General features: G+C 44.1%; 1 protein-coding gene across 1 annotated transcript in view; it reads left to right on the plus strand.

Annotated features, from left to right (window-relative positions):
• The window catches only part of astn1 (astrotactin 1), a 2,752,121-nt gene that overhangs the window by 2,708,134 nt on the left and 17,166 nt on the right, over positions 1–26,821 (plus strand). Inside the window, exon 23 of the mRNA XM_041207794.1 lies at positions 13,864–13,964. Within this exon, the coding sequence (XP_041063728.1) occupies positions 13,864–13,964 (101 nt within the window). The remainder of the gene's footprint in view (positions 1–13,863; positions 13,965–26,821) is intronic.

Below are 26,821 nucleotides of genomic sequence, written 5' to 3' on the forward strand. Positions count from 1 at the left end.
CACCATTGCCACTGCCTCCCAAGCCTGGTTGCTCATGCCACTGCCCATCCTGCAGCCAGAGTGGGGGTAGAGGACATCATGGCAGGTCTCCATGGCATCCAAAAGGCATCCCAGTGATGGGTCACTAAACCAGGGGGCTGCAGTCTTTTTGCCTTTCATGGACACCTTTCCTGCAGTAGTTGTAGGCTGGAAGCATTGGGATGTGTACACGTGGCTAGACTTTAAATATGGCACCCAGTGTGATGAAGCGGTGAGGTGATAGCAAGGCAGGCAAATGGGAGCCTGCCTGCCATGGAAACAGCATGTTTCCCAGGAATGCATAACTAATGCGGCGGGTTTGGGATGATACGTGAAAAGCCGCCATTGCGGCCAGCGGATAAAATATCGTTTTACCCATCCGCTACCGCACTTAATGCAAATCTGGAACAATTCAGGCCGAAGTTTGAAACTCAAGACACTTGCTAAGAGAACAAAGCCACAAGATTCCAGGGTTTGAACAAACAAAGATGAACTTTACTATACAAGGTCAAAAAGATAAAACAATTTACAATATTTATCTTATACTCTAACCCTCAGGGTTACTATGAGGTACAAGTGAATTAACAGGCAAATTGTGGTTGAACATGTGACCAGGACTGAGTCCATGGATTTCTTAGCAACCCACCCCAACTCCAGTAAACACTGGACCCAACCTCGCTGAAACTCTATCTCTCTCACCTTCACGTTCAAAGATCTCACCTTGGAATTCTCTCCAAAAGTGACTCCAACTCAGATGGCATCAATGACAGCCCACTTCACAGGGTTTCAGTCTCATCTCCCAGGACTCTGTTCCCCTGAATTCCCAAAAATGGATGCATTTGGATAGCCAGGGTACCCCTTTGGAGAGGTAAGGTACCCCTTTAAATAGGGTCCTGGGACACCTTTGGAAGAGGTAAGGCACCCTTTGGGATTGTTATAAGTGAACATGATTATGCATTTTTTATGTACAAAACTCATTGGGACTGTCAAACTGTCAAAAAATTGTCCAGCTGTCAAGAAGCTATGAAGGAGCTGTCCAGCTGTCAAGGGTCTGTCTAGCTCTCCAGGAACTGTTAAAGCTGTCTAGATATCAATGAACTGTTAAAGAGCTGTCCAGCGGTCAATGGACTGTTAAAATGTTCAGCTGTCAAAGAACAGCCAAAGCTGTCCAGGAAGTTTCAAAGGTGCCCTGGGAGTGTAAAAGCTGACCTGGAAGTGTGCCATCAAAGTTGTCAAAACTGTCAAAGGATACCAGGTGAGTTGGCATGAAGGGCATAAGGGAAAAGGGTGGTGGGCATGGTTTGGCATGAGTTGACACTAAGTTGGCATGGGGGTATGGGGCAATGGGGGTAAGTAGAGGGGCACTGGGTTGGCATAAGGAGTATGAGGGCAATGGGGGTGGGTGAAACATGGGTTGGCATTGGGGCTCACTGGGGGTGGGTGGGAACTTGGGTTCACATGGATGGAGTATAGGGAGTGTGTGGGGTTGTGGGTGATGAGGGGTGAGTGCTGTTTTATTTTTGGTTTATTTATTTATACAAAGCACCTCTGCACCTGGCAGCCTCCGCTCTCATTCTGGGGTCGCCTTCCCTGTATCCTAGTTCAGCCCGCACCCCAACCCCCTACCTCAGCCCCGGCCTAAAATACGGCGGGTGGGTGGCCATTTTTAAAGTTCGGGTTCGCCGAAACTGGAAACCTCCCGGCTCTATGAGTCCGAACCCGGGGATGAAAATCTGGGCCTTTTTTCACCTCGAAGGAAGGATGTAATTGAACTGCCAACATCAAGGCTAAGTACTCACTCAAACCCTAATGGCCCAACAGTTCACCTATGCGCTCTTCTATGACTCAGGGATGCTACTTACATGGCAAGAAAAGATTCCCAGTTGATCTGAGACTGAAAATCACAGGCACTAGCTACGCACAAAATGGGTCTCACGATTGCTTCGCTTTGAAATTCATTCCTTTTAGGAGCTATCTTTGATTCTTTCAGATTTGATAAGGCTCTGCATAAATTTGGGGGAAATGGTGGTGTTGTGGTTATGTCACTGGATTAGCAGTCCGGAGACCCAGGCTAATACTCTGGGGATGTGATTTCAAATACCACTATCACCACAGCAGCTGGTGGAATTTAAATTAAATTAATAACTCTGGAATATAAAGCTAGTCTCAGTAAATGGTCAATTGATGTAAAAACACTAGCATCCCCTGGAGAAGGAAGTCTGGCTTGTGTGTGACTCCAGACCCATGGCATTGTGGTTGACTCTTAACTGCCCTCTGAAATGGCCTAGCAAGCATAAGGGCAACAAGTGTTGGCCTTGCCGGAGACACCCAGGTCCCATGAAAGAAAGAAAATGCAAATCTTTCTTTTGCCATGACTGACCCATCACAGAATAGATGTGAACACTCCATTGGGCTCTCTCAAATTCAGCACAATCACAGCAGACAAGAATGATGGTGAATCAAAAGTCTGCATGATCCTGGACTCCAGTCTTGACTTAATATATCCTGGACTAGTACACTGAGACCAAAACAAGGTTCAAATGAGGCCCCCCCCCAACCACCCCCCCCCCTCCCCCCCCCTCCCAGGATAAGAAGGTTTCTTCTTTAAAAAGTGGTTCAGATTGTATGAGTCAATTTTAGTGAACGGGCATTTTGGCAGAAGTTTGAATGGGCTCTTGCAGCAAGATTCCCTGTTTAAATATGACTGTGTCGTGACCTTGATGAATTGACTTCCTCTTTTTTAAAATGACGCTGTTGGTGAGGCTTCCTCTTTAACAAAGGCTCCTGATGGCAAAACTGTCTTTAACCCATTTAGTAAAATGCTTTCATGCTGGAGCAGAAATGTTGTACGCCAGTCTTATCTTACTTACGTAACATTGTCTGGGACATTTTCAGCAAATGATCTCATCAAACATGGTTTTATGAAGATTGGAAAGATACCAACTTTGAAGGTCATGATAACTTTGAAGTTTATTCCGCAATTTGGGTAGATCTGATTCTAATTCCCAATGGAGAATAGTGTTGCTCTCAGCTGAGGAGTTTGATTTCATCTCTGCCAGGGCTTCATTTTGACAGTAGGATCAATAATTGTTATAAATGGTTGCTAATGATTGATGATCTAATCATCTTGTTGCTTTAATTTATTAATAAGATTAATATCAAAACAATGAGTCATATGGTTAACTGTAAAGTAATACAGTACATCAGTGTTCTAGCCATCCAACTGAGCTAAACATTTCAATATGATTATTTCACTATACTTACTTTTGTCTTTATCTCATGTTTTTAACTCCTCCAGGGCAAAGTAAATTATATTTTCCCCTAAACAGGTCAATTCTTACTGAGACCAAATCCATCTTGGACATAAATATCCCTGCCATATCGAGAAGCAGCTGATCTCCCAAGTACCTCCCTCACAGTTGTGGGGTTTTGACCCTCCCTCACTTATAGGTTTCAATCACTATTAACATGCCACAACCTTTCCTGCATCTTTAAGTTTTGCTCATGCTTTGTTTGTGATTTAAACTTGCCTCATTTCTTGTCAGTTCCAAATGTGGTCATGCCTCCCCATCACATCCCCACTATGTTTGGAAATGAAGGCTGGTCACAAAGTCTGTCGGTCTATAGGACATCACAACTGTGTCAATCTTCTTGTCCTCCTACAACACAGAGAATTTCAAAACCCAAGTTCAGCATTAGTTGAAAAGGGTGGTGGGCATTAGCTGAACTTTTGCTTTATTTCATGTTCTCCTTTGCTCTTTCGAACCTTGATGCTGTTCTACCTGTATCGATGAATGTAGCAGAGAATTAACCTGATTGTTATAAATGGATCGGCACTGGTGTTAGAATTACAGCAATATGTAAATCTAGGCTGATGTCCTGTCACCTCAATTTCTATTTTCAAATTAAGCTTATTTAAAAGGTACAATACCATCATTAATTTTGCTTTACTAATTTAATTCTGTTAATACATTTGAAATATTTATTAAAGCTGTTAAAAAATATCCTGAGCTCAACTATATCTACATTTCCATTTGCCCTCATCTCTCTTTTTACAATCAGTAATATTCATGCCACACAAGTGACAGGCAATGACTGTCTCCAACAAGAGAGAATCTCACCATCTCCCCTTGACATCCAATGGCATTACCATCACTGAATCCCCCACTGTCAACATCCTGGGGGGGTAGGGGGGGGTTGTTGCCATTGACCAGAAACTGAACTGGACCAGCCGTATAAATATTGTGGCTACAAAAGCAAGTCAGAGGCTGGGAATTCTGTGGAGCGTAACTCACCTACTGACTCCCCTAAGCCTGCCCACCATCTATAAGGCTCAAGTCAGGGGTGTGATGGAATACTCTCCACTTATCTGGATGAGTGCAGCTCCAACAATACTCAAGAATCTCGACACTATCTAGGACATAGCAGCCCACTTGATTGGCACCCCATCTACCACCTTCAATATTCACTCTCTCCACTATCAACGAACAGTGGCAGCAGTGTGTACCATCTAAAAGATGCACAGCAACAACTCACCAAAACTTATTTGACAGCACCTTCCAAACCCACGGCCATGGACAAGGGCAGCAGATGGATAGGAACACCAGCTGGAAGTTCCCCTCCAGCTCACTCACCATCCTGACTTGGAAATATATCACCGTTCCTTCACTGTCGCTGAGTCAAAATCCTCAAACTCCCTCCCTAACAGCACAGTTGGTGTACCTACACCACGTGGACTGCAGCGGTTCAAGAAAGCGGCTCATCATCACCTTCTCAAGGGCAATTAAGGGTGGGCAATAAGTGTTGGCCTAGCCAGCAATACCCATATCCCATGAATGAATAAATAAACAAGATCAGTGTTGACTCTGAAATAAAAGGAAAAAACTGAATGCTGGAAATCTGAAATAAAAAGCTGAAGAAGAAGCAGAGAAGAAGAGTGACATTTTGAACAGGAATCATATTTCTCTCCAAATGTTAACTCTGTTCCTTTCTCCGCAGATGCGGCCACACCAGCTGAATATTTCCAGCACTTTCTATTTTTATTTTAGTGTTGACTCTGAGTAGATAGTTGTAAGGTAACTGCTGTTGCTTGGCTGGGCTGGTTGGTAATGCTGAATTCTAATTGAATACTTGTTGCCTGTTGAGGTGGAACAGTAGGTCACTTCAGTGTTGATAACTGGCTTGCATAAAACTTGAGGATGGTACATTGTTGTGACCAGTTGGCACCAATAAGCTTCAGGGTAATAGGTTATTCTGTGCAACTTCACTGCTAGTATAATTATCATGTTACTTAGAGCTGAAGCTAAACCCTGATATGATTGTAAATTTACCTTAATATGTCCAAACCTTATTATGTTCCTCTGTACCAGTATAGTTATCCTGATATACCCAAGCCTGGCTATATGTTTCTGTACCAGTATAGTTATCCTGATATATTCAAACCTGGTTATATTTCTCTGTACCAGTATAGTTATCCTGATATATACAGACCTGGTTATGTTTCTCTATACGAGTATAGTTATCCAGATATATCCAGACCTGGTTATGTTTCTCTGTACCAGTATAGTTATCCAGATATATCCAGACCTGGTTATATTTCTCAGTACCAGTATAGTTATTCTGATATACCCAGACCTGGTTATGTTTCTCTGTACCAGTATAGTTATCCAGATATATCCAGACCTGGTTATATTTCTCAGTACCAGTATAGTTATCCTGATATACCCAGACCTGGTTATGTTTCTCTGTACCAGTATAGTTATCCAGATATATCCAGACCCCGTTGTACCAGCATAGTTATCCTGATATATCCAGACCTGGTTATACTTCTTTGTACCAGTATAGTTATCCTGATATATTTAAGCCTATGTTCCTCCACTTCCTACATTACAACAATGACTGCATTTCAGAAGTAATTGCCGTAAAGCACATTGGAATGAACTGAGGTCATGAAAAGTGCTATATAAATGCGAGCCTTTCTTCAATATATAATGGTATAGCTATCCAGGACCACCCATACTGTATAATGCTGAACTATCCTGACCTATAGATCTTCACTTTCTCCAGATCTGGAATTTCTCAGGAACCAATTAATTGAATACATTGAATGGAAGATGGTTTTGTGCAGTGACTACAATGATGAAGGAAGTACTAACATTCAGACAGCACCTTCTCATGTGTGGGCATTCAAAAACATTTTGTAACTCAGGGATTACTTTGAAGTGCAGTCACTGTTGTCAAGTGGGCAGAAGTATCAAAGTCCTTCACAGAAAAAAATCAAAGATGGTGAAATCAGTTTTATTTTGTAGAGGAATGAAGGTCCTAATATTTGAACGAGGATACGGATGTTTGTCCACCAACTGGCTGAGCCAGGAGCTTTCTACTTTTCGTGACACTTGGCTGACCCTGGCAAGACTGTGTTTATTGCCGATCTTTTGTTGTCCTGCCAAGGTAGTGGTGGGCCTTCTTATTGAACTGCTGCAGTTCATGAGGTGACGGTGCTCCCCACAGTGGCATTAGTCAATGAGTTCTAGGATATTGACCTGATGACATCCAAGTCAGAATGGTGTGTAACATGATGGTGAAATTTGAAATGATGGTGTTCCAATGAAGCTGCTACTTTTGGTTGTCTTGGTGTCAGAGTCACAGATTTGGGAGGACATGTTGAAGTTAACTTGATGTGACGTAAAATAAGTGAGTTGTATCCATTGTATCCTGTAGGTAGCATGTGCTGAAGCCACGCTGAACCAGCAGTAGAAGGATGGATATTATGTTTAGTAGCAGGAACCTAATCAAATAGACTGCTCCACCCTAGTTGGTGTTGGGTTTCTTGGATGTTGTGTCTGCTCTCATCCAGGAAAATGGTGGGTATTCCAGCATATTCCCAACTTGAGCCTTGTGGAAAGTGGAGGGGCTTTGAGGGGTTCAGGAACTATAAAATCTTATCAGTGACCAGCATCTGCCCTGCACTTGTAGCCAGAGATTTGATGGTCAGTGGTAATCCCTAGCAAGAAACCCATAAGTCAGAGATGGGAATTCCAGCAACAGAGCAAGGTTTACAGAGGAGCAATAGAATTTGGGTTCATATCCACAATCATACGTGTTGTGAGTTCTGGATCTCGGAGATGTTTGAGAAGTTTATGGCCAGTGGTAAAATCTAAGGATGGGGCATCAGAGTCTTATGCAATTTTTAAAAAATAAGTGGCTGTTGAACGGCATTGATAGTGGTCTATTGATGGGTTGTCCTCATGGCTAAGAGATAATGAATAGTTCTGGTGAACTTGGCTTAAAAGAGAGAAAAACAATAACCAAACAAATAATTACATTTAAAAGCACAGTTTTTATGGGCATGTCCATTCCTAATTGGTCTTGAGCTGAGTGGCTTGCTAGGCCATTTCAGAGAGCCTGGAGTCACATGTTGCCAGACCAGCACATTTCCTTCCCTAAAGGGCATTAGGGAACCAGAAAGATTTGTGCAACAATCAATGATGGCTTCATGGTCACCATTACTGAGACTAGATTTATAGTAACTGAATTTAAGCTCGAGCAGTTACCATGATGGGATTTGAACCCATGTTTCCAGAGAATTAGTCCAGGCCTTTGGTTACTAGTCCACTGACATTACTACTACACCACTGTCTCCCTGTGTAAGGCTTGATAAATAAAGACAAAACTGGTGTAGCAGCCTTCGTTTCAAAAGAGGATGGTTTGCACTTTGATGGTCAACTTTGTGTTAAGCATTGCCTGGCATGGCTCAGGAACCCCACTCTGGCATGAGCCTCCGCCACATTGGCTGCAGAAGATGACAGTGAGCTGAGAAGGTACACAATTCATTGGCCTCTATTTTCTCTGGACCCTCTTCCTGGTTGCTGAGCTGTCTCTCCAAACATTAAGTCTCCAGAGGTCATGGCTGCCAGTGACTGTCTCCCAGTTGTCAGTGTCAATATCTGCCATCTTCATACCTCACTTGCAGGTGTCCTTGTAGCAAAGGTATAGCAGCCCAATGAGTCAGAACACAGTAGCCTGTTCACCATACAGAAGTTCTTTTGGTGTACAGTCATCATGCATCCAATGAATGTGGCCTCTCCAGCTCAGGTATCGTTGGCTTAGCAAAAAGTATAAGGAGATGGAATTAGCACAACCCATCTGAGTTGGTGACCTTGTCCTGCCAAGAGATGCTGAGGATACATCTGAGACAATGAAGGTGGAAACTGTTGAGCTCTCGCTCCTGCCTAACAGATCTTGTCCAGTTCGCAACCACTGTTTAGGACCACTGAAGACACAGGTTTGGTAGACTTGCAGTTTGGTGTTTTTCGTCACGTTGCTTTTGATTCACACTCTCTCACTCAGTTTGGGCATAACAGCTGCAGTTTTTGCAATACATATATTGATTTCAGCATCAAGTGACAGATTACTGGTGATTGTGGAGCCTAGATATGTGAAGCTATCAACAACTTCCAGCATCATATTGTCAATACTGACCTTACCTGTCATGGGTAAGGTCAGCCATAATGGGGCAACATCTGAACCCTTTGAGATCTGCAGTGGGGTCAGATCTGTTCTGGCACCAAGACTCTTCAGCATATTCTTCTCTTCAGTTAATCTACAGAGGGCGTCTACATACACACCAGAACTGATGGAAAGCTGCATAGCCTTGCCCACCTGATATCCAAGACAAAGCTGCACCGAGTCCTCTTCAGGGAGTTGCTCTACGCTAACAAAGCCCCACTACCATTCCATCCCAAGGAACATCTTGGGCGGCAAAAAGGCAGACTCTCTCGTACTGTAAAGAATTTGGTTTGACCATCAGCATCGGGAAGGCAAATGTCATGGTCCAGGATGTTGCGATAACAGTTAGGACAGAACTAGTCTTCTACAAGTGACTGTCGGTCAGATGAGTTATGAGGTGGTGCATACTTAACATGAAAGATGTTACTGAATCCATTAAAGTTGTACAATAATCCAACAACTTTTATGGCCCGCTTCTGATGCTATTCTATAATTTACCAGATTTGTTGAACTCAATTTCACAGTTGCAGATGCAGAATGAGTACTTTCACAACTTGCCATGGTGGGATTTGTACCAACCAGCCATTGTACCCAAGACAAATGTTGGATAGCCAGCAGAGGTGCAGTTGAAAGGAGCGATGTTGAAGTACAGCCAGGTATCATCAGCATACATGTGCAAACTAATGCTGTGTCTGCAGATGATGCAGCATGTAGATGACAAGGAGGAGGATGCCTAGGATAGATCCTCGGAGGATTTCAAAGCTGACCTTGCAGGAAGGGAGGAGAAGTCTTTGTAGGAGGTGCACAGCTTGTGTTGGAAGTGGAACACTGCAAGGGCAGACACGTGAAGCTAAACAGCAGAGCAGAGATGTTGGGAGGAGCACGGTTAAGTTGCTTTCTCTGTTGCAAAGACTACCTGAATGAATTGCATTATTCATCAGCCAGCTTTGAGAGAGTTAATCCTTTCTAAAATATGAGAGGTCATAGGTTTCGTATTATATTCAGAATAATTTGCAGCAGATGGAGAAGACAAAGATAGAAGGTGGCTGTGCGCAAGTGGGTAATGTTTTGAATATGGGTTTTATGCCAAATTTGCTGATGGTCATGGTGCCTGCAGATGTTTTCTGGGCGATATAGCTTGCTGTCTCTTGGATGCAAAACACAAAGCTAGGTCTCCCTAACTGCAAACATGTGCAAGTATTTAATTCGTAAAACCATATGAACCACACCAGCCTGGACCAGGTTAAAGCAATATAGTGAGATTGGGGTCTTCGGCATTTTTGATGTTGTCTTGAGGCAAAAGAGGTTTTGACCCTCCTCTTTATAAAGTTGGCATCAGAGTGTGATCTTTCAGACTTGATTATTCATCACTTTTCAGATCCTGGGAGGTAGCCATTGAGCTGCTCCCTAGCTGCAATTGGGGTATAGTGCAAACCAGAAGCACCACAATTCAAAGGTAATTTTGACACAATGAGGGAATTGTGAGCCCTTCTCAATATTATTCATAAAAAAGAAATAATTGAATAAGCCTCCCTGAGATTGTAAGTGCATGCTGTGGTGTGTTACTGAGCCTCAGAGACCATGAGTATCCCAGGTTCAATCCACAGGAGTGCTGAGTTAATCTCATTCAGCAAGAACAGAATTAGGATGCTACCACTGGTCTGAGTGCCTCTCGGAATAGGAGGGGAAGACCTGCTCCTGGTCACTATGCGGTCTCTTCTGTCTGCAAGTGCAATTTGCATGAGCACTGGCTCAGATATTGGTGCACTAGGCTTGCACCTGAAGGCTTTTTGGGTCAGTTACTAGAAAGTGCCATTGAGAGCAGCAGAAGTCACCATGTTAAAGAGAATTGAACAATGTTGGGATTTCTATTTTCAGGGTATTCCTGTGTGCTCATGGTAAACTAAGCAACATTCATAGCAAGACACCATTGCACATTTACTCAGCACACAGCTGTTATAGATTATTATTCATAATAAAGAATGTGAAAAAGCTAACATTCTTGAATAAATAATAGATTAGGTTCTGAAATTGTTATCTACTTAGTTTTAGATATCATTCTAATTAATTTTAATGCAATTTGTTTAGAGAAAAGGTTGAATCCTTCTCAGTTTCTCCCGCTCTAAGTCTCTCTCTCTCTCTTCTCTTACTCCAGCATGTACCATATATACGTTGTAGACTTTACCTAAACCATTTAATTTGAGACCAGAATTAAAATATGATCCAACTTGGCAAGTGTTCAAAAGTGCAGCATAAACAGTCTATATGTTAAGCAAGCGTTTGTGGAAAGGCAGGGTCCCAAACATTGATGTGTCTCACAGAGTATAGGTGGGCTTAACACATTTGCTATGTTGGTGCTATTATCTTTAACAACAGTGGTAGAGAGAGTGGAGTCAAAAGTGTGAACTAGGCCTCCTTGCAGAATTTCATGGCACCCAGAACTAAAATCTTACTCCATGAAAAAAAACTGCCCTTGTGTTTAACAATGACACAGATTTGTCACTGTATGCTCCAAGTGGATCATTTTTATGAGGGTGGGTTGGAGTGGGTGGTGGAGGAGAGCTGTTTATTCAATTATTTGCTTCTTGCAAATCTCACACACGTGGCCTGAATTTTTCAGATGGTGGGTCTCACTTCCCGCCATCCAAGAATCAGTGAGGAACACAGGCCCCTCCGACTCTGAGTGCCCGCAGCCATTTCACGCTCAAATGAGCGTTAAGTAGCCACAGGTGGGGTTTCCGCCCCTCACTCGGGAGGAAGTCCCGCCTTACAGAGCTGCCGGCCACACCAGTCCCTGCAGCGCCAAGAGCTGCAGTGGACTGAAGAGGAAGTACATGAGGATGTCTGGGACTAAAGGCGGGATCTTCCCGCCAGGGTTGTCCGGTCCCACCGAATGTCAATGAACCTTTGGCTGGTCCACTACATTCCGCATGATGGGTCTTGCCATGGCAGAGCCAGAAAATCCTGGTGTAAGACCATGCACTGTAGGCCAAGCTAGGTTCAAGGGGTCCCAGGGCAGGTAAGGTAGGGAAGGCCTTGGAGGGGTGGTGGGCACAAAGGAGGTGATCAGGGTCTTGGGGAAATGGCTGCGGGTGGCAGAAGGTCCAGAGGCCACCTGATCTTAAAGGGGGGGGGGGGGCACTCGACTTCAGAAGGGGCCTTCTGATGGAGGCGCACCCCACCTTCCTGCCCGAAATCTAAGTCTGTTGATTTTCAGGCTTCCACCACACAAGGTCTATCCTTCCGCTAGCCTCAATTTTGAGGCTGGGTGGGAAACGGCCCTTAAATGGCCAATAATTGGCCACTTAAGGGCCTCAGTTGGGACAAGGGTGGGCTTCCTGTCCAAGGGCTTGCCCACCCCAGGGTAAAATCACTGCATGGCCGGAGCAGGTGGGAACCCAGAGGGAATCCCGTTCCTTCAATTTCACGCTCCCTCTGCCTAAAAATGCACCAACAGGGTAGCGTGAAGTTTTGGCCACAATGTAATCCTGCACTTCTTGTATTGTTAACATTTCCAGACTGATGAAGACCATCAAGATTATAAACATATTGAAAAGTAATTTAATACTCCACTTTCATCTTCTATGATATGGCACTTCACTTTTATGTCTCAAGTAAAGGACAGTGAAGTGTAAAAATGCTGGATTGTTCTAGAGAAAGGCATTTGGTTGGATTAGGTCATTAAGGATTTGATGGATAGTCATTTTATATCTAGCTGGCTCACAAACCTGGATACATTTCTTGGAAAATATCAATGTACAATAGTTATGCCAGTAGCCTTAAAAAAATAAATATCGCCAGCCTTGCAGAGATGACAGCAACAATAACAATAGCAATTTGCATTTACATAGTACCTTTAATGTAGTAAAGCATCCCCAGGAGCTTTGCAGGAGCATAATTGGGCAATAATTGGCACCAAAGCAAAGAACAAGACCAAACACTTGGCCAAAAGAGTGAGTTTTTTAACAGCATCTTTAAGGGGGAGAGAGAGAGCGGGGGAGGGGGGAGTGAGGGAGGGTCGTGGGGGGGATGGTGAAGGAGGCCAAGAGAGTTATGGAGGGAGTTCTAAAACTTCGGAACTAAACTGCTGGAGACATAACCGGCAGTGGTAGGGTCAGGAAATGAGAGATGCACAAGAGACCATCTCCAAGAGCTGGAAGGATATATATTTCTCAGAGGGTTGTAGAGCTAAAGGAGATTACACATTTGGGGAAGCGGTGGTGAGGCCACAGAGGAAAATTAACGTAAGACTTTTAAAACTGAAGCATTGATGGACTGGGAGCCACTCTAGGTCAATGAGCACAAGGATAGCAAATGAGGCTTTGTGCAATGTTGGATATGGACAGCAGAATTTTATATGAGCACAAGTTTATGAAGGGTGGATGTTCATAGGCAAGACTGGAGGGAGCAAAAGCTTGGATCCAGTGGTTTTGCGAGAAATGCTGCCATACTTGTAGATGGTGCCATTAATCATTATAGAAACATAGAGACAGACTTGATGAAGATGCTGGTGATTTTTGCATCTACAGTGCTCTGTTGGGCTCAAAAATGGAGTGGTAGTGAATGAAAAACAAAATGACTGCTCCTCCCAGCTACTTAATGCAATCTGACTGATTATTGCTGATAGCCCTTGTGGCAACCTGGAGCAGAGCTGGTAGCAAACAAGTTCTGGGTGCCTATGCTTCTGTTCAAATCCCTCCTGCAGCCTCACTCCTCCTTATCTCCATAACCTCCTTTAGCCTTGCAAGATCGCTGTGCTCCTCCATCTCGCTCACTTGCGCATCCCTCATTTTCATCGCTCTACCATTGCTGGCCGTACCTTCAGCTGCCCTAAGCTCTGAAATTCCTTTCCTAAAACTTTTGGTCATTCTACCTCTCTCCTCCTTTAAGTTGCACCTGTCTTAATTTTGTTTGATAATTGTTCCCGTGAGGCACTCTGCCGCATCAAAGGCACCATATAAATGCAGGTTGTTGTGCCAAGAAAGGTTGGTGTGTGTGGAATCAAGGGAAGTTGAGAATGAGCCAGTAGCTGTCACATTTTGATCTGACTGCTCTCTGATTCTCTGCTTATTCTTACAAGTGCAGATTGTGGGCTACTCGTTCTGCCCATGTGGCTATATAGATCACACTGGTCTCCTATTCACAAGTTTGCCAATGCTATTTCTGATCTGAATTGAACTCCAGCTGAAGTCACAGCTGGTTTTAGTCTAACTAGAAAATACTGCACTAACCGCACTTCACAGATGCCAGAGCATGCTTCATTTCAAAGATTAATAAGGTAACTGTATTATTTAACAGCACAAAAGCTAACTTTGAGAATTGTTGTGTTTTACTCAGGTTTACCTTGTGGGCAGTGGATAACACTGGAAGACGCTCCAGACCTAGCGCAGTTACTGTTAAAGTACCTTGTCCACTTGTGGATGACGTCAAGGCTAAAGGTGTGTTTACCTGACACGTTTTGTTTAACTGGTTCTCAGTTTCAAGAATCCATTAGATCCTGGGAAACTACTGTCCGTATTTTTTGTGCATTCTATGTAATCCCTGTCCATAGCTGATAGTTGGCTCAGATTAAATTCAACAGCAAAGTGATGATGCTCACTGTTAACATAATAAGAGCATAAGAAGCATAAAAAACCATTTGGCCCTTTGAGCCTATTGTGCCATTCAATAAGATCATTATGACTCTGATTGTGGCCTCAAATCCACTGTCTTACATGCACACCCACCACCCTCTCCCTCACCAACACCACCCCCTCCACCAACCCACCCAATGAAAATCTGTCCAACTCTTGCATATTTCAGTGACCCAGTCTCCACAGCTCCCTGGGGTAGAGAATTCCAAAGATTAACGACCCCTTGAGAGAAGAAATTCTTTCTCAACCCTGTCTTAAATGGGAGGCCCCTTATTCTAAAACTGCACCCCCTAGATCCAGTTTCCCTCAAGACGGGAAATACCATCTCAGTGTCTCTAAGACCTCAAAGAAAGGTATCCGCAGAAATCTAGCAATCTCTGTGATGTCAGTTTCCTCTTTCCCGCTGATAGTTTGTATCTGGTGGCAAGTCAAAGTGATCCCCAGGCATCTGGCAACAGTGATGCCATCGAGCAGGGTAAACAGCTAATCACATTGAAATATTCTCACGGACAGCAAACCAGAAAGTAAAGCGCATTGATTATCCTTCATTTTAAATTACATTTTACAGACAGCAAAATCAATAATTAGGAACATAAGAACTGGAGTAGGTCATTTAGCCCCTCAAACCTCTTCTGCCACAATTCAATGAGACCATTTTTCTGATTTGTGATTTGTGATTTAACTTTATTCGCCTTTACTCCATATCCTTTAATGCCTTTGGATAACAAAACAAAATCAATCTCAGATTTAAAATTTACAATTCATCTAGCATCAAACTGCCACCTGCAGAAGAGAATTCCAAACTTGTTGTATCCTTTATATGTAGAAGCATTTCCTAACTTCACTCTTGAAAGGTCAGAGACTCTAATTTTTAGATTATGCTCCCCCCCACCTCCCCCCCACCCCCCCCCAAGTCCTACACTCCCCAGCCATCTTCTAAATTCCAGGGGATACAATAATTAGTGCAATCTGTCCTCATAATTTATGCTTGGAATTCAGGGGCCGGTGTTCAAGTGGGAGATGGGACTAAATCATTGTCGCAATCCTACCTTTGTTTCAAAACTGCTCGTAGGCAGGATCTTCTCGGGATCCAGGCCCCAAGTGCCTTGGAGACAGGACCAAGGCAGGAGTGGAGATGGGCCAGAACAGACAGGTTAAAAAGCCCACCTCCATTCCAAAAAAAAATGCAACCTGGTGCTTACTATGCATCCATATACCTTCGGACCACTTTAAAATTCCCTACCCCCTCATCCCCTTCACACTCTCATCCCCCTCACCCCTTCACCTTAATCCCCTCAACCCCTCCTTCACCCATTATCCACTTTATGAACAGAACTTACAACTCCTATTATAGCAGTTGGAAGCCATTAAATAGCCCCAAAACTACTCTTCAAACCAATTGTGTAAACAATGTTAAGCACCGTTAAAACAATTAAGCCATTGGATTGCAACCAAGAGCCCATAAAACTCCCTGAGTAAACAAATAAGTTTTATAACTGTTATCTCAACAGATATCTAGACTGAATACATAAAAGGAATGGGAAAAGATTAAACATAAACTTGTTTATCATTCTAAGCTGCCCCCCCCAATAGTGTGAAATGTACTCCACCTTTTTAATCCATTGCACAAACTTTTTTTTAACTCAACTGAAGGCTTTTCCACATTTATAATGTTGATCTTTTATTTGACAGCTTACCAGTTGGCAGAAGTAACAATTTGGCAAACACATTGTTCAAGGGGTAGTTATCTTCCAATTGTGGCATTGTCTTGACTCACTCAACTGAATACAAGTGATGTTACAGCATTTAACGATGAACAGTAAAGGAAGCAAAAACAGTTTTACTTACCTTTCAAACTCTTCCTGCCTCCAGTCCATGTTTCATGCCTCCAGCTGCTAGTCCAGTTGTATCCATGAAAATTAAACAAAACTCACCTGGGACGGGCTCTCAATGGGTGGATTCTGGGGCCCACTCTCTCCCTTGCCCTCATGAAAATGATCGAGGGCAGAAATGCAGGTGGGAATGCCAGCTGCCCCACTTGATTACCTTTTTTCCCAGTCCTGTCACCGTTTGGTCCCAGTTATCACCGCAGCAACCTGACCACAGGTATCGTTCTAGTAAACCTATGCTGCACTCCCTCAAGGGAGACTTCACTACTGGATCAAATAGTGAGGAACAAATAAGGGAAGCAAAAGTAGAGGACTATCTAAGCAAAGTGACCATAAAATAATATACGTTAAAGAAACAATTGAGAAGGATGTAAATATACAGAAAAGAGTCTAATACATTGGAGAAAAACAATTTTGATGGGCTGGAAATAGAACTTGGGTAATTAAAACGTTCAGCAGTGTTGGTGAACACCAATGCAGAATGTTTCTAGCGTCCTGAGCACCAACACTGCAACCCCCATTTTAATTGCTCCATCATTTATTGCATTTTAAAAATGTTTGAGTATGCAACTGAAATGCTGTAACCTACAGGACAAAGATTAAGAGCTGGAAAATAGGATTAGACCTGATAAGTCTACTTGAAGCAAGTACATACAGGATGGGCAGAAAGGCCTTTCTCTGTGTTATAAGTTTATTTGTGTTCCCATGAATTGGTGATCATGCTTTGATTTGTAAAAGCCCTAAGCTCTGGAATTCCCTCCCTAAACCTTTCTGCTTCTCTAACTCGCTAATCACCTTAAAGCTGCTTTTTAAAAAGTATGTGAAGGAGAAGCATATAGAAGGTTACATTGATAGAATTAGGCAAGCAAAGACGGGAGCATAAAAATTTTCATGGACTGGAGGTGCTAAGTGGCCTGTTGATGCCCTGTAGATTCTATCTAATTCCAAAACAAAAACAAAAACAGAATTACCTGGAAAAACTCAGCAGGTCTGGCAGCATCGGCAGAGAAGAAAAGAGTTGACGTTTCGAGTCCTCATGACCCTTCGACAGAACTTGAGTTCGAGTCCAAGAAAGAGTTGAAATACAAGCTGGTTTAAGGTGTGTGTGTGGGAGGCGGAGAGAGAGAGAGAGAGAGAGAGAGGTGGAGGGGGGGGTGTGGTTGTAGGGACAAACAAGCAGTGATAGAAGCAGATCATCAAAAGATGTCAACAACAATAGTACAAAAGAACACATGGGTGTTAAAGTTAAAGTTGGTGATATTATCTAAACGAATGTGCTAATTAAGAATGGATGGTAGGGCACTCTAGGTATAGCTCTAGTGGGGGTGTTTTTTATTTTTTTTTAAATAATGGAAATAGGTGGGAAAAGGAAAATCTTTATAATTTATTGGGAAAAAAAAAGGAAGGGGGAAACAGAAAGGGGGTGGGGATGGGGGAGGGAGCTCACGACCTAAAGTTGTTGAATTCAATATTCAGTTCCTCCAGTTTGCGTTGGTCTTCACTGGAACAATGCAGCAAGCCAAGGACAGACATGTGGGCAAGAGAGCAGGGTGGAGTGTTAAAATGGCAAGCGACAGGGAGGTTTGGGTCATTCTTGCGGACAGACCGCAGGTGTTCTGCAAAGCGGTCGCCCAGTTTACGTTTGGTCTCTCCAATGTAGAGGAGACCACATTGGGAGCAACGAATGCAGTAGACTAAGTTGGGGGAAATGCAAGTGAAATGCTGCTTCACTTGAAAGGAGTGTTTGGGTCCTTGGACGGTGAGGAGAGAGGAAGTGAAGGGGCAGGTGTTGAATCTTTTGCGTGGGCATGGGGTGGTGCCATAGGAGGGGGTTGAGGAGTAGGGGGTGATGGAGGAGTGGACCAGGGTGTCCCGGAGGGAGCGATCCCTACGGAATGCCGATAGTGGGGGTGAAGGGAAGATGTGTTTGGTGGTGGCATCATGCTGGAGTTGGCGGAAATGGCGGAGGATGATCCTTTGAATGCGGAGGTTGGTGAGGTGATAAGTGAGGACAAGGGGGACCCTATCATGTTTCTGGGAGGGAGGAGAAGGCGTGAGGGCAGATGCGCGGGAGATGGGCCGGACACGGTTGAGGGCCCTGTCAACGACCGTGGGTGGAAAACCTCGGTTAAGGAAGAAGGAGGACATGTCAGAGGAACTGTTTTTGAAGGTAGCATCATCGGAACAGATGCGACGGAGGCGAAGGAACTGAGAGAATGGGATGGAGTCCTTACAGGAAGCGGGGTGTGAGGAGCTGTAGTCGAGATAGCTGTGGGAGTAATGGATATTGGTGGACAGTCTATCACCAGAGATTGAGACAGAGAGGTCAAGGAAGGGAAGGGAAGTGTCAGAGATGGACCATGTGAAAATGATGGAGGGGTGGAGATTGGAAGCAAAATCAATAAATTTTTCCAAGTCCCGACGAGAGCATGAAGCGGCACCGAAGTAATCATCGATGTACCGGAGAAAGAGTTGTGGAAGGGGGCTGGAGTAGAACTGGTACAAGGAATGTTCCACATACCCCATAAAGAGACAGGCATAGCTGGGGCCCATGCGGGTACCCATAGCCACACCTTTTATTTGGAGGAAGTGAGAGGAGTTGAAGGAGAAATTGTTCAGCGTGAGAACAAGTTCAGCCAGACGGAGGAGAGTAGTGGTGGATGGGGATTGTTCGGGCCTCTGTTCGAGGAAGAAGCTAAGGGCCTCAGATCTAATTCCATATACTGACTGTCCATATCTGACTTGTGGTCCCTGTGTGTCCCAGGTACTCACCATCTATATCTCACTTACTGTCCCTGTGTCCCCCAGGTAGTAACTGACAATATCTGACTTCCTGTCCCAGGGTGTTCCAAGTACTCACTGCCCATAACTGAGTTAATGTCCCTATGTGTCCCTGGTAATCACGGTCCATATCTGACTTACTGTCTATGTGTCTCCCAGGTAATCACGGTCCATATCTGAATTAGTGTCCATGTGTGTCCCAGGCACATACTTATTGTCCCTGTGTGTCCCAAGTAATCAATGCCCAGATCTGACTTGCTGTCACTGTGTGTCCCAGGTAATCACTCTCCATATTGTCTGATTTTAAATATGACCCAGGTACTCTCTGTCCATATCTGACTTACTGTTCCAGAGGCCCAAGTAATCACTGTCCATATCTGACTTACTGTCCCTGAGTCTCAGAGGTACTCACGGTTTATGTTTGACTGACTATCCCTGAGTCTCGGAGGTGCTTACTGTCCATATCTGACTTACTGTCCTTGTGTGTCCCAGGTACTCACTTTCCATACCTGACTCACTGTCCCAGTGACCCAGGTAATCACCGTCTATATCTGACTTACTAACCCTCGGTGTCCCAGGTAAACACTGTCCATATCTGACTTAATGTCCCTGTGTGGTCCAGAAAATCACTGTCCATATCTGACTTAGTGTCCATGTGTGTCCCATGTAATCACTGTACATACCTGTCTTACTGTCCCTGCATGTCCCAGATAACAACTGTCCATATATGACTTACTGTCCCTGTGTGTCCCAGGTAATCACTGTACAGATCTGACTTACTGTCTGTGTGTCCCAGGTACTGTCCATGTCTGACTTACTGCCCCTGTGTCCCAGGTAATCACTGTAAATGATTGACTTATTGTCCCAGTGTGTCCCAGGCAATCACTGTCCATATGTCTCTTACTGTCCAAGTGATCCTGGCACTCACTGTCCTTGTGTCCCAGGTCCTCAATGTGCATATCTGGCTTAATGTCCTTGTGACCCAGGTAGACACTGTCCATTTCCAACTTACTGCCCCTGAGTGTCCCAGATACTCACTATCCATGCCAGACTTACTGTACCCGTGTCACACGTAATTACTGTCCATATCTGACTTAGTGTCCATGTGTGTCCCAAATAATCACTGTCCATATCTGACTTACTGTCCTGTGGTGTTCCAGGTAATCGCTGTATCACTGTGCATATATGATTTAATGTCTGTGTGATTCCCAGGTAATCACTGTCATATCTGACTTGCTGTCCCTGTGTGTCCCAGGTAATCACTGTCCATATCTCTCTTATTGTCCATGTGACCCTGGTACTTATTGTCCATATCGGACTTACTGTCCCAGCGTGACCCAGGCAATCATTGTCCATATCTGTCTTATTGTCCATGTGACCCAGGTACTCACAATGCATATCTGACTTACTGTCCATGTGTGTCCCAGGTAATCACAGTCTATGTCTAACTTAGTATCAGTCAATGTCTGCGTGTGTCCGCGGTAATCACTGTCCATGTATGGCACCGCGTGTCACAAGTACTCAATGTCCACATCTGACGTAATATCCTTGTGACCCAGTTATGCACGTTCCACATCTAACTTGCTGTCCCTGTGTGTGCCAGGTATTCGCTGCCCATATCTGACTTACTGTCCCTGCGCATCCCAAGTACTCTCTGTCCATATCTGACTTACTGTTCCTGTGTCCCACAAGTATTCAGTGTTCATATCTGACTTTCTGCGACCTGCGCGCTCCAGACACTCACTGTGCATGTCTGATTTACTCTCCCTGTTTGTCCCAGGTAATCACTGTCCCTATCTAACTTACTGTAAGTGTGTGTCCAAGGAAATCACTGTCCATATTTCACTTACTGTCCGTGTGAGTCCTAGGTCATCACTGTCCATGTTTGACTTACTGTCCCTCTGTGTCCCCAGTAATCACTGTCCATATCTGACTTAGTGTTCCTGTGACCCAGGTAATCACTGTCCATATCTCTCTTACTGTCCCTGTGACCCAGGTAATCGTTGTCCATTTCTGACTTGCTGTCCCTGTGTGATCCAGGTTCTCACTCTCAATATCTGACCTACTATCCCAGTGTGTTCCAGGTACTTACCATTGATATCTGATTTACTTTCCTTGTCACCCAGGGAATCACTGTCTTTTCTGACTCACTGAGCCTGTGTGTCCCAGGTAATCACTGTCCATATTTGACTTAATGTCCTTGTCTGTCCGAAGTAATCACTGTCCACGCCTGACTTACTGTCTGTGTCCCCGCCAGGTAATCACTGTCCATATCTGTCTTACTGTCCCTGTGTGTCGTAGGTAATAAATATCGATATATGAATTACTGTTCCTGTCTGTCCAGGTACTCACTGTCCATTACTGACTTCTAGTCCCTTTGGATCCCAGATAATCACTCTCTATGTCTTTCTTACTGTCCCTGTGACCAGGTAATTGCTGTCCATACCTGACTTGCTGTCCCTGTGTGATCCAGGTACTCACTATCAATATCTGACCTACTGTCCCATTGTGTTCCAGGTACTTACTATTGATATCTGTCTTGCTGTCCCTGTGACCCAGTGAATCACTGTCCGTATCTGACTTATTGTTCCTGTGTTTCCTAGGTAACCACTATCCATATCTGACTTATTGTTCCTGTGTTTCCCAGGTAATCATTGTCCATTTCTGACTTGCTGTCCTGTGTGTCCCAGTTACTCACTGTCCATATCTCACTTATTATCCCTGTCTGAACCAGGTAATCACTGTCTTTTTCTGACTCACTGAGCCTGTGTCTCCCAGGTAATTACTGTCCATATTTGACTTAATATCCTTGCCTGTCCTAAGTAGTCACTGTCCACGTCTGACTTACTGTCTATGTGGCCCCCAGGTAATCACTGTCCATATCGGACTTACGGTCCCTATGTGTCACAGGTAATAACTGTCCATATATGAGTTTTTGTCCCATGTGTCCCAGGTAATCACTGTCCAGATCTCACTTACTGTCTGTGTCTGTCCCAGGTACTCACTGTCCATTACTGACTTCTTGCCCCTTTGTATCCCAGATAATCACTGTCTATATCTGACTCACTGGCCCTGTGTGGCCTAGTATTCACTGCCCATATCTGACTTACTGTCCATGTGTGTCCCAAGTAATCTCTGTCCATATCTGACTTACTGTCCCTGTGTCCGAGGAAACCACTGTCCATATTTGACTTACTGTCCATGTGTGTCCCAGGTGCTCAATGTCCACATCTGTTATAACATCCTTGTGACCCGGTTATGCACTTTCCACATCTAACTTGCTATCCTTGCGTGTCCCAGGTGCTCACTACCCATATCTGACTCACTGTTCCTCTGTGGTGCAGGTACTCACTGTCCATATCTGACCTACTATCACTGTGATGCTGGTAATCAATACTCATATCTGACTTATTGTCTCTGTGTCCCAGGTAATCACTGTCCTTATTTAACTTACTGTACCTGTGCATCCCAAGTACTCCCTGTCCATATCTGACTTACTGCCCCTGCGTGTCCCAGATACTCACTGTGCATGTCTGAGTTTCTGTCCCTGTCTGTCCCAGGTAATCACTGTCCCTATCTAACTTACCGTAAGTGTGTGTCTGAGGAAATGACTGACCATATCTGAATTACTGTCCATGTGTGTCCCAGTTAATTACTGTCCATATCTGACTTGCTGTCCCTGTGTGTCCCAGTTAATTACTGTCCATATCTGACTTGCTGTCCCTGTGTGTCCCAGCCAATCCCTGCCCATATCTGATTTACTCTCCCTGTTTGTCCCAGGAAATCACTCTCCATATCTGACTTACTGTCCACGTATGTTCCAGTTAGTTACTGTCCATATCTGACTTATTGTCCCTGTATGTCCCAGCTAATCCCTGCCCATATCTGAGTAACTCTCCCCGTTTGTCCCAGGTGATCACTGTCCATATATGACTTATTGTCCGTGTGTGTCCGAGGTAATCATTGTCCATATCAGACTTAATGTCCGGGTCTGTCTGAAGTAATCACTGGTCCATGCCTGACTTGCTGTCCCTGTGTCCTAGGTAATCACTGTCCATATCTGATTTATTACCGCCATGTGTCCCATGTAATCCCTGTCGATATCTGACTTACTGTCTGTATGTGTCCCATGTAATCCCTGTCGATATCTGACTTACTGTCTGTATGTGTCCCATTTAATCACTGTCGATATCTGACTTACTGTCTGTATGTGTCCCATGTAATCCCTGTCGATATCTGACTTACTGTCTGTATGTGTCCCATGTAATCCCTGTCGATATCTGACTTACTGTCTGTATGTGTCCCATGTAATCCCTGTCGATATCTGACTTACTGTCTGTATGTGTCCCATGTAATCCCTGTCGATATCTGACTTACTGTCCCTTTGTGTAACAGGTAATCACTGTCCATACCTGACTTAGTGCTCCCCATGTGTCCTTGGTAATAACTGCCCTTATATGACTGACTGTCCCTGTGTGTTCCAGGTAATCACTGTCCAAATCTCACTTACCGTCCGTCTGTCCCAGTACTCAGTCCATTACTGACCTTGTCCCTGTGTGTCCTAGACAATCACTGTATGTATCTGGCTCACTGTCACTGTGTGTCCTAGGTACTCGCTTCACTGTCCATATCTCCTTTACAGTCCATGTATTCCAGGTACCCACAATGCATATCTGACTTACTGACCATGTGTGTCGCAGGTACTCATGGTTCATATCTGATGTACAATCTGTGTGTGTCACAGGTAATCACTGTCCATATTTGACTTACTGACCCTGTATATCCCAGATACTCAACGTACATATGTGACTTAATATCCTTGTGACCCAGTTACGCACAGTCAACATCTAACTTACTGCCCCTGTGTGTCCCAGTTACTCACTGTCCATATGTAACTAATTATCCCTGTGGGTCCCAGGTACTCAGTGTCCATATCTGACTTATGGTCCCAGTGACCCAGGTAATCACTGTCTATATCTGACTCACAGTCCTTGTGTGTCCTAATGACTCCATGTCCATAACTGGCTTACTGTCCCTGTGTGTCCCAGGTAATCCCTGCCAAATCTGACTTACTTTCCCTGTTTGTCCCACGAAATCACTGTCCATATATGACTTAAAGTCGCTGTGTGTCCCACGTTATCACTCTCGATTTCTGATTTAATGTCCCTGTGTATCCCAGGTATTCAATGTCCATATATAACTTTCTGTCCCTGTGTCTCCCAAGTAATCATTGTCCATATTTGCCTTACTGTCCATGTGTGTCCGAGTTAATCACTGTCCATATCTGACTTACTGTCCGTTTGTGTACCAGATAATACTGTCCATATCTGACATGGCGTCCATGCATGTTCCAGGTATTCACTGTTCATATCCGATTTACTGTCCCTTTCTGTCCAAGGTAATCACTGTCTAAATTTGACATTCTGGTCCTGAATTTCACAGGTAGCCATGCTCCATATCTAGCTTAAAGCCCGAATCTGTCCCAGGTATTCAATGTCCATATCTGACTTTCTGTCCATGTTTGTCCCAAGTGTTCACTGTCCATATTTGACTTACTGTCCCTTTCTGTCCCAAGTAATCACTGTCCATATCTCACTTACTGTCCCTGTGTAATCCAGGCAATTACTGCCAATATCTGACTTACTGTCCATGTGTGTCTGAGGTAATCACCATCCATATCTGACATACTCTCCCCATGTTTCTCAGGTAATCAGTGTCCATTTCTGACTTACTGTCCCTGTTTGTCCCAGAAAATCACTGTCTATATCTGACCTATCATCCCTGTGAATCCCAGGAAATCACTATCCATATCTGACTTACTGTCCCTCTGTGTCTCTGGCAATCACTGCCCATTTCTGACTTACTGTTCATTACCCAAGTTAATCACTGTCCATATCTGACTTACTGCACCTGAGTGTCCCAGATTATCATCTCTATATCTGACTAACAGTCCCTGTGAATCCCAGGTAATCACTCTCCACACCTGACTTACTGTCCATATGTGTCCGAGGTAACCAGTGTGCATATCTGGCTTACTGACTCTGTGTGTCCCAGATAATCACTTTCCATATCTGACTTACTGTCTTGTTTTTCACAGGAAATCACTGTCTATATCTGACTCACCGTCCCTTTCTGTCCCTGACATTCATTGCCTATAACAGACTTACTGTGCCTGTGTGTCCCAGGCACTCATTGTCCATATCAGAGCTATTGTTCCTGTGACCCAGGTACTCACTGTCCATATCTGACTTATTGTCCCTGTGTGTCACAGGTAGACACGCTCCATTTCATACTTACTGTCTGTGCCTCTCCAATTCATACACTGTCCATATTGGACTTACTCTCCCTTTCATTCCCGGGTAATCACTGCCCATATCTGTCTTACTGTTCCTGTGTCTGTCAGCTAATCACTGTCCATAACTGACTTTTGTCCCTGTTTGCCCCAGGAAATCATTGTCCCTATCTGACTTACTGTCCATGTGTGTCCTAGGTGCTCATTGTCCATATCTGACTTACTGTCCATGTCTGTCCCAGGTAATTACGGTCCAAACCTCACTTACTACCCCTCAGTGTCCATATCTGATTTACTAACCCTGTGTGTTCCAGGTACTCACTGTCCATATCCGACTTATTGTCTGTATGTATTCCGGGTAATATGGTCCAAATCTGACTCACTGTCCATGTGTGTCCCAGGTATTCACAGTCCATATCTGACTTACTGTCCCAGTGCGTCTCAGGTGATCACTGTCCATATTTGACTCACTGTCCCTGTGTGTTAGGTACTCTCTTCCATTCCTGACATACTATCGCTGTGTGTCTCAGTTAATCACTGTCCATATCTGACTCACTGTCCCTGTGTGTCCCAGGTTATCACTCTGTCCTTGTGCCTCTGAGGTAATTACTGTGCAACCTGACTTACTGTCCGTCTTTGTCCTATGTAATCAATCTGGCTTAATCACCCTGTATGTCGCATTTAATCACAGTGCATAACTGACTTACTGTCTGTTTGGGTACCAGGTAATAATGTCCATCTCTGTCTTACTGCCTGTATGTGTCCCAGGTACTCATTGTCTACATCTGGCTTTCTGTCCCTGTGTGTCACAGATAGTCATGGTCCATATCTCACTTACTGTCTATTTGTGTCCCAAGTAATCACTGTCTATATCTGTCTTACTGTCCCTGTGTGTCACAGGTATTCATACTCCACATCTGACTTACTGTCCCTCTGCGTCCCCAGTAATCCCTGTCCATATCTGACTTACTGTCCATTTGTTTTTCAGGTAATACTGCATATATTGGAATTACTCTCCGTGTATGTCCCAGGTATACACTGTCCAATCCGACTTACTGTCCCTGTGTGTCCCAGGAAATCACTGTCCATATTTAACTTACTGGCCCTATATCCCCCAGGTAATCAATGTCCATATCTGACTTACTGCCCATGTGTGTTCCAGGTAATCACTGTTTATATCTGACTTACTGTCCCTGTGTTTCCTCGGCACTCATTGTCCATATCTGACTTAATGTTCGTTGGTATCCCCAGAAATCACTGTCCATATCTGACTTACAGTCCCTGTGTGTCCCAGATAATAAATGTCCATATCGGTCTCACTGTCCGTATGTGTCCCAGGGAATTATTGTCCATATCTGACTTACTGTCCTTTTGTGTATCAGGTAATACTGCCCATATCTGAATTACTATCTGTACACGTTCCAGGTATACACTGTCCAATCTGACTTACTGTCCCTTTCTGTCCCAGGTAATCAATGTCCTTATCTTACTGTCCGTGTGTATCCAAGGTAGTGACTGTGCATATCAGACTTACTGTCCCTTTTTGTCCCAGACATTAAAACAGTGAAATATGAATTTCCCTATTCGGTCTAATGTGTGAAATCATAAAGATGCCACTCATTTTCTCTCTAAAAGTTTACTGGCTGTAGCCTCCATCTGATCTCAGAGACCTGCTGGGCTGACACTGAATGTTTAAACAC

This window comes from Carcharodon carcharias, chromosome 16 (assembly GCF_017639515.1).
Source record: "Carcharodon carcharias isolate sCarCar2 chromosome 16, sCarCar2.pri, whole genome shotgun sequence".
In the NCBI taxonomy this organism is placed as follows: Eukaryota; Metazoa; Chordata; class Chondrichthyes; order Lamniformes; family Lamnidae; genus Carcharodon; species Carcharodon carcharias.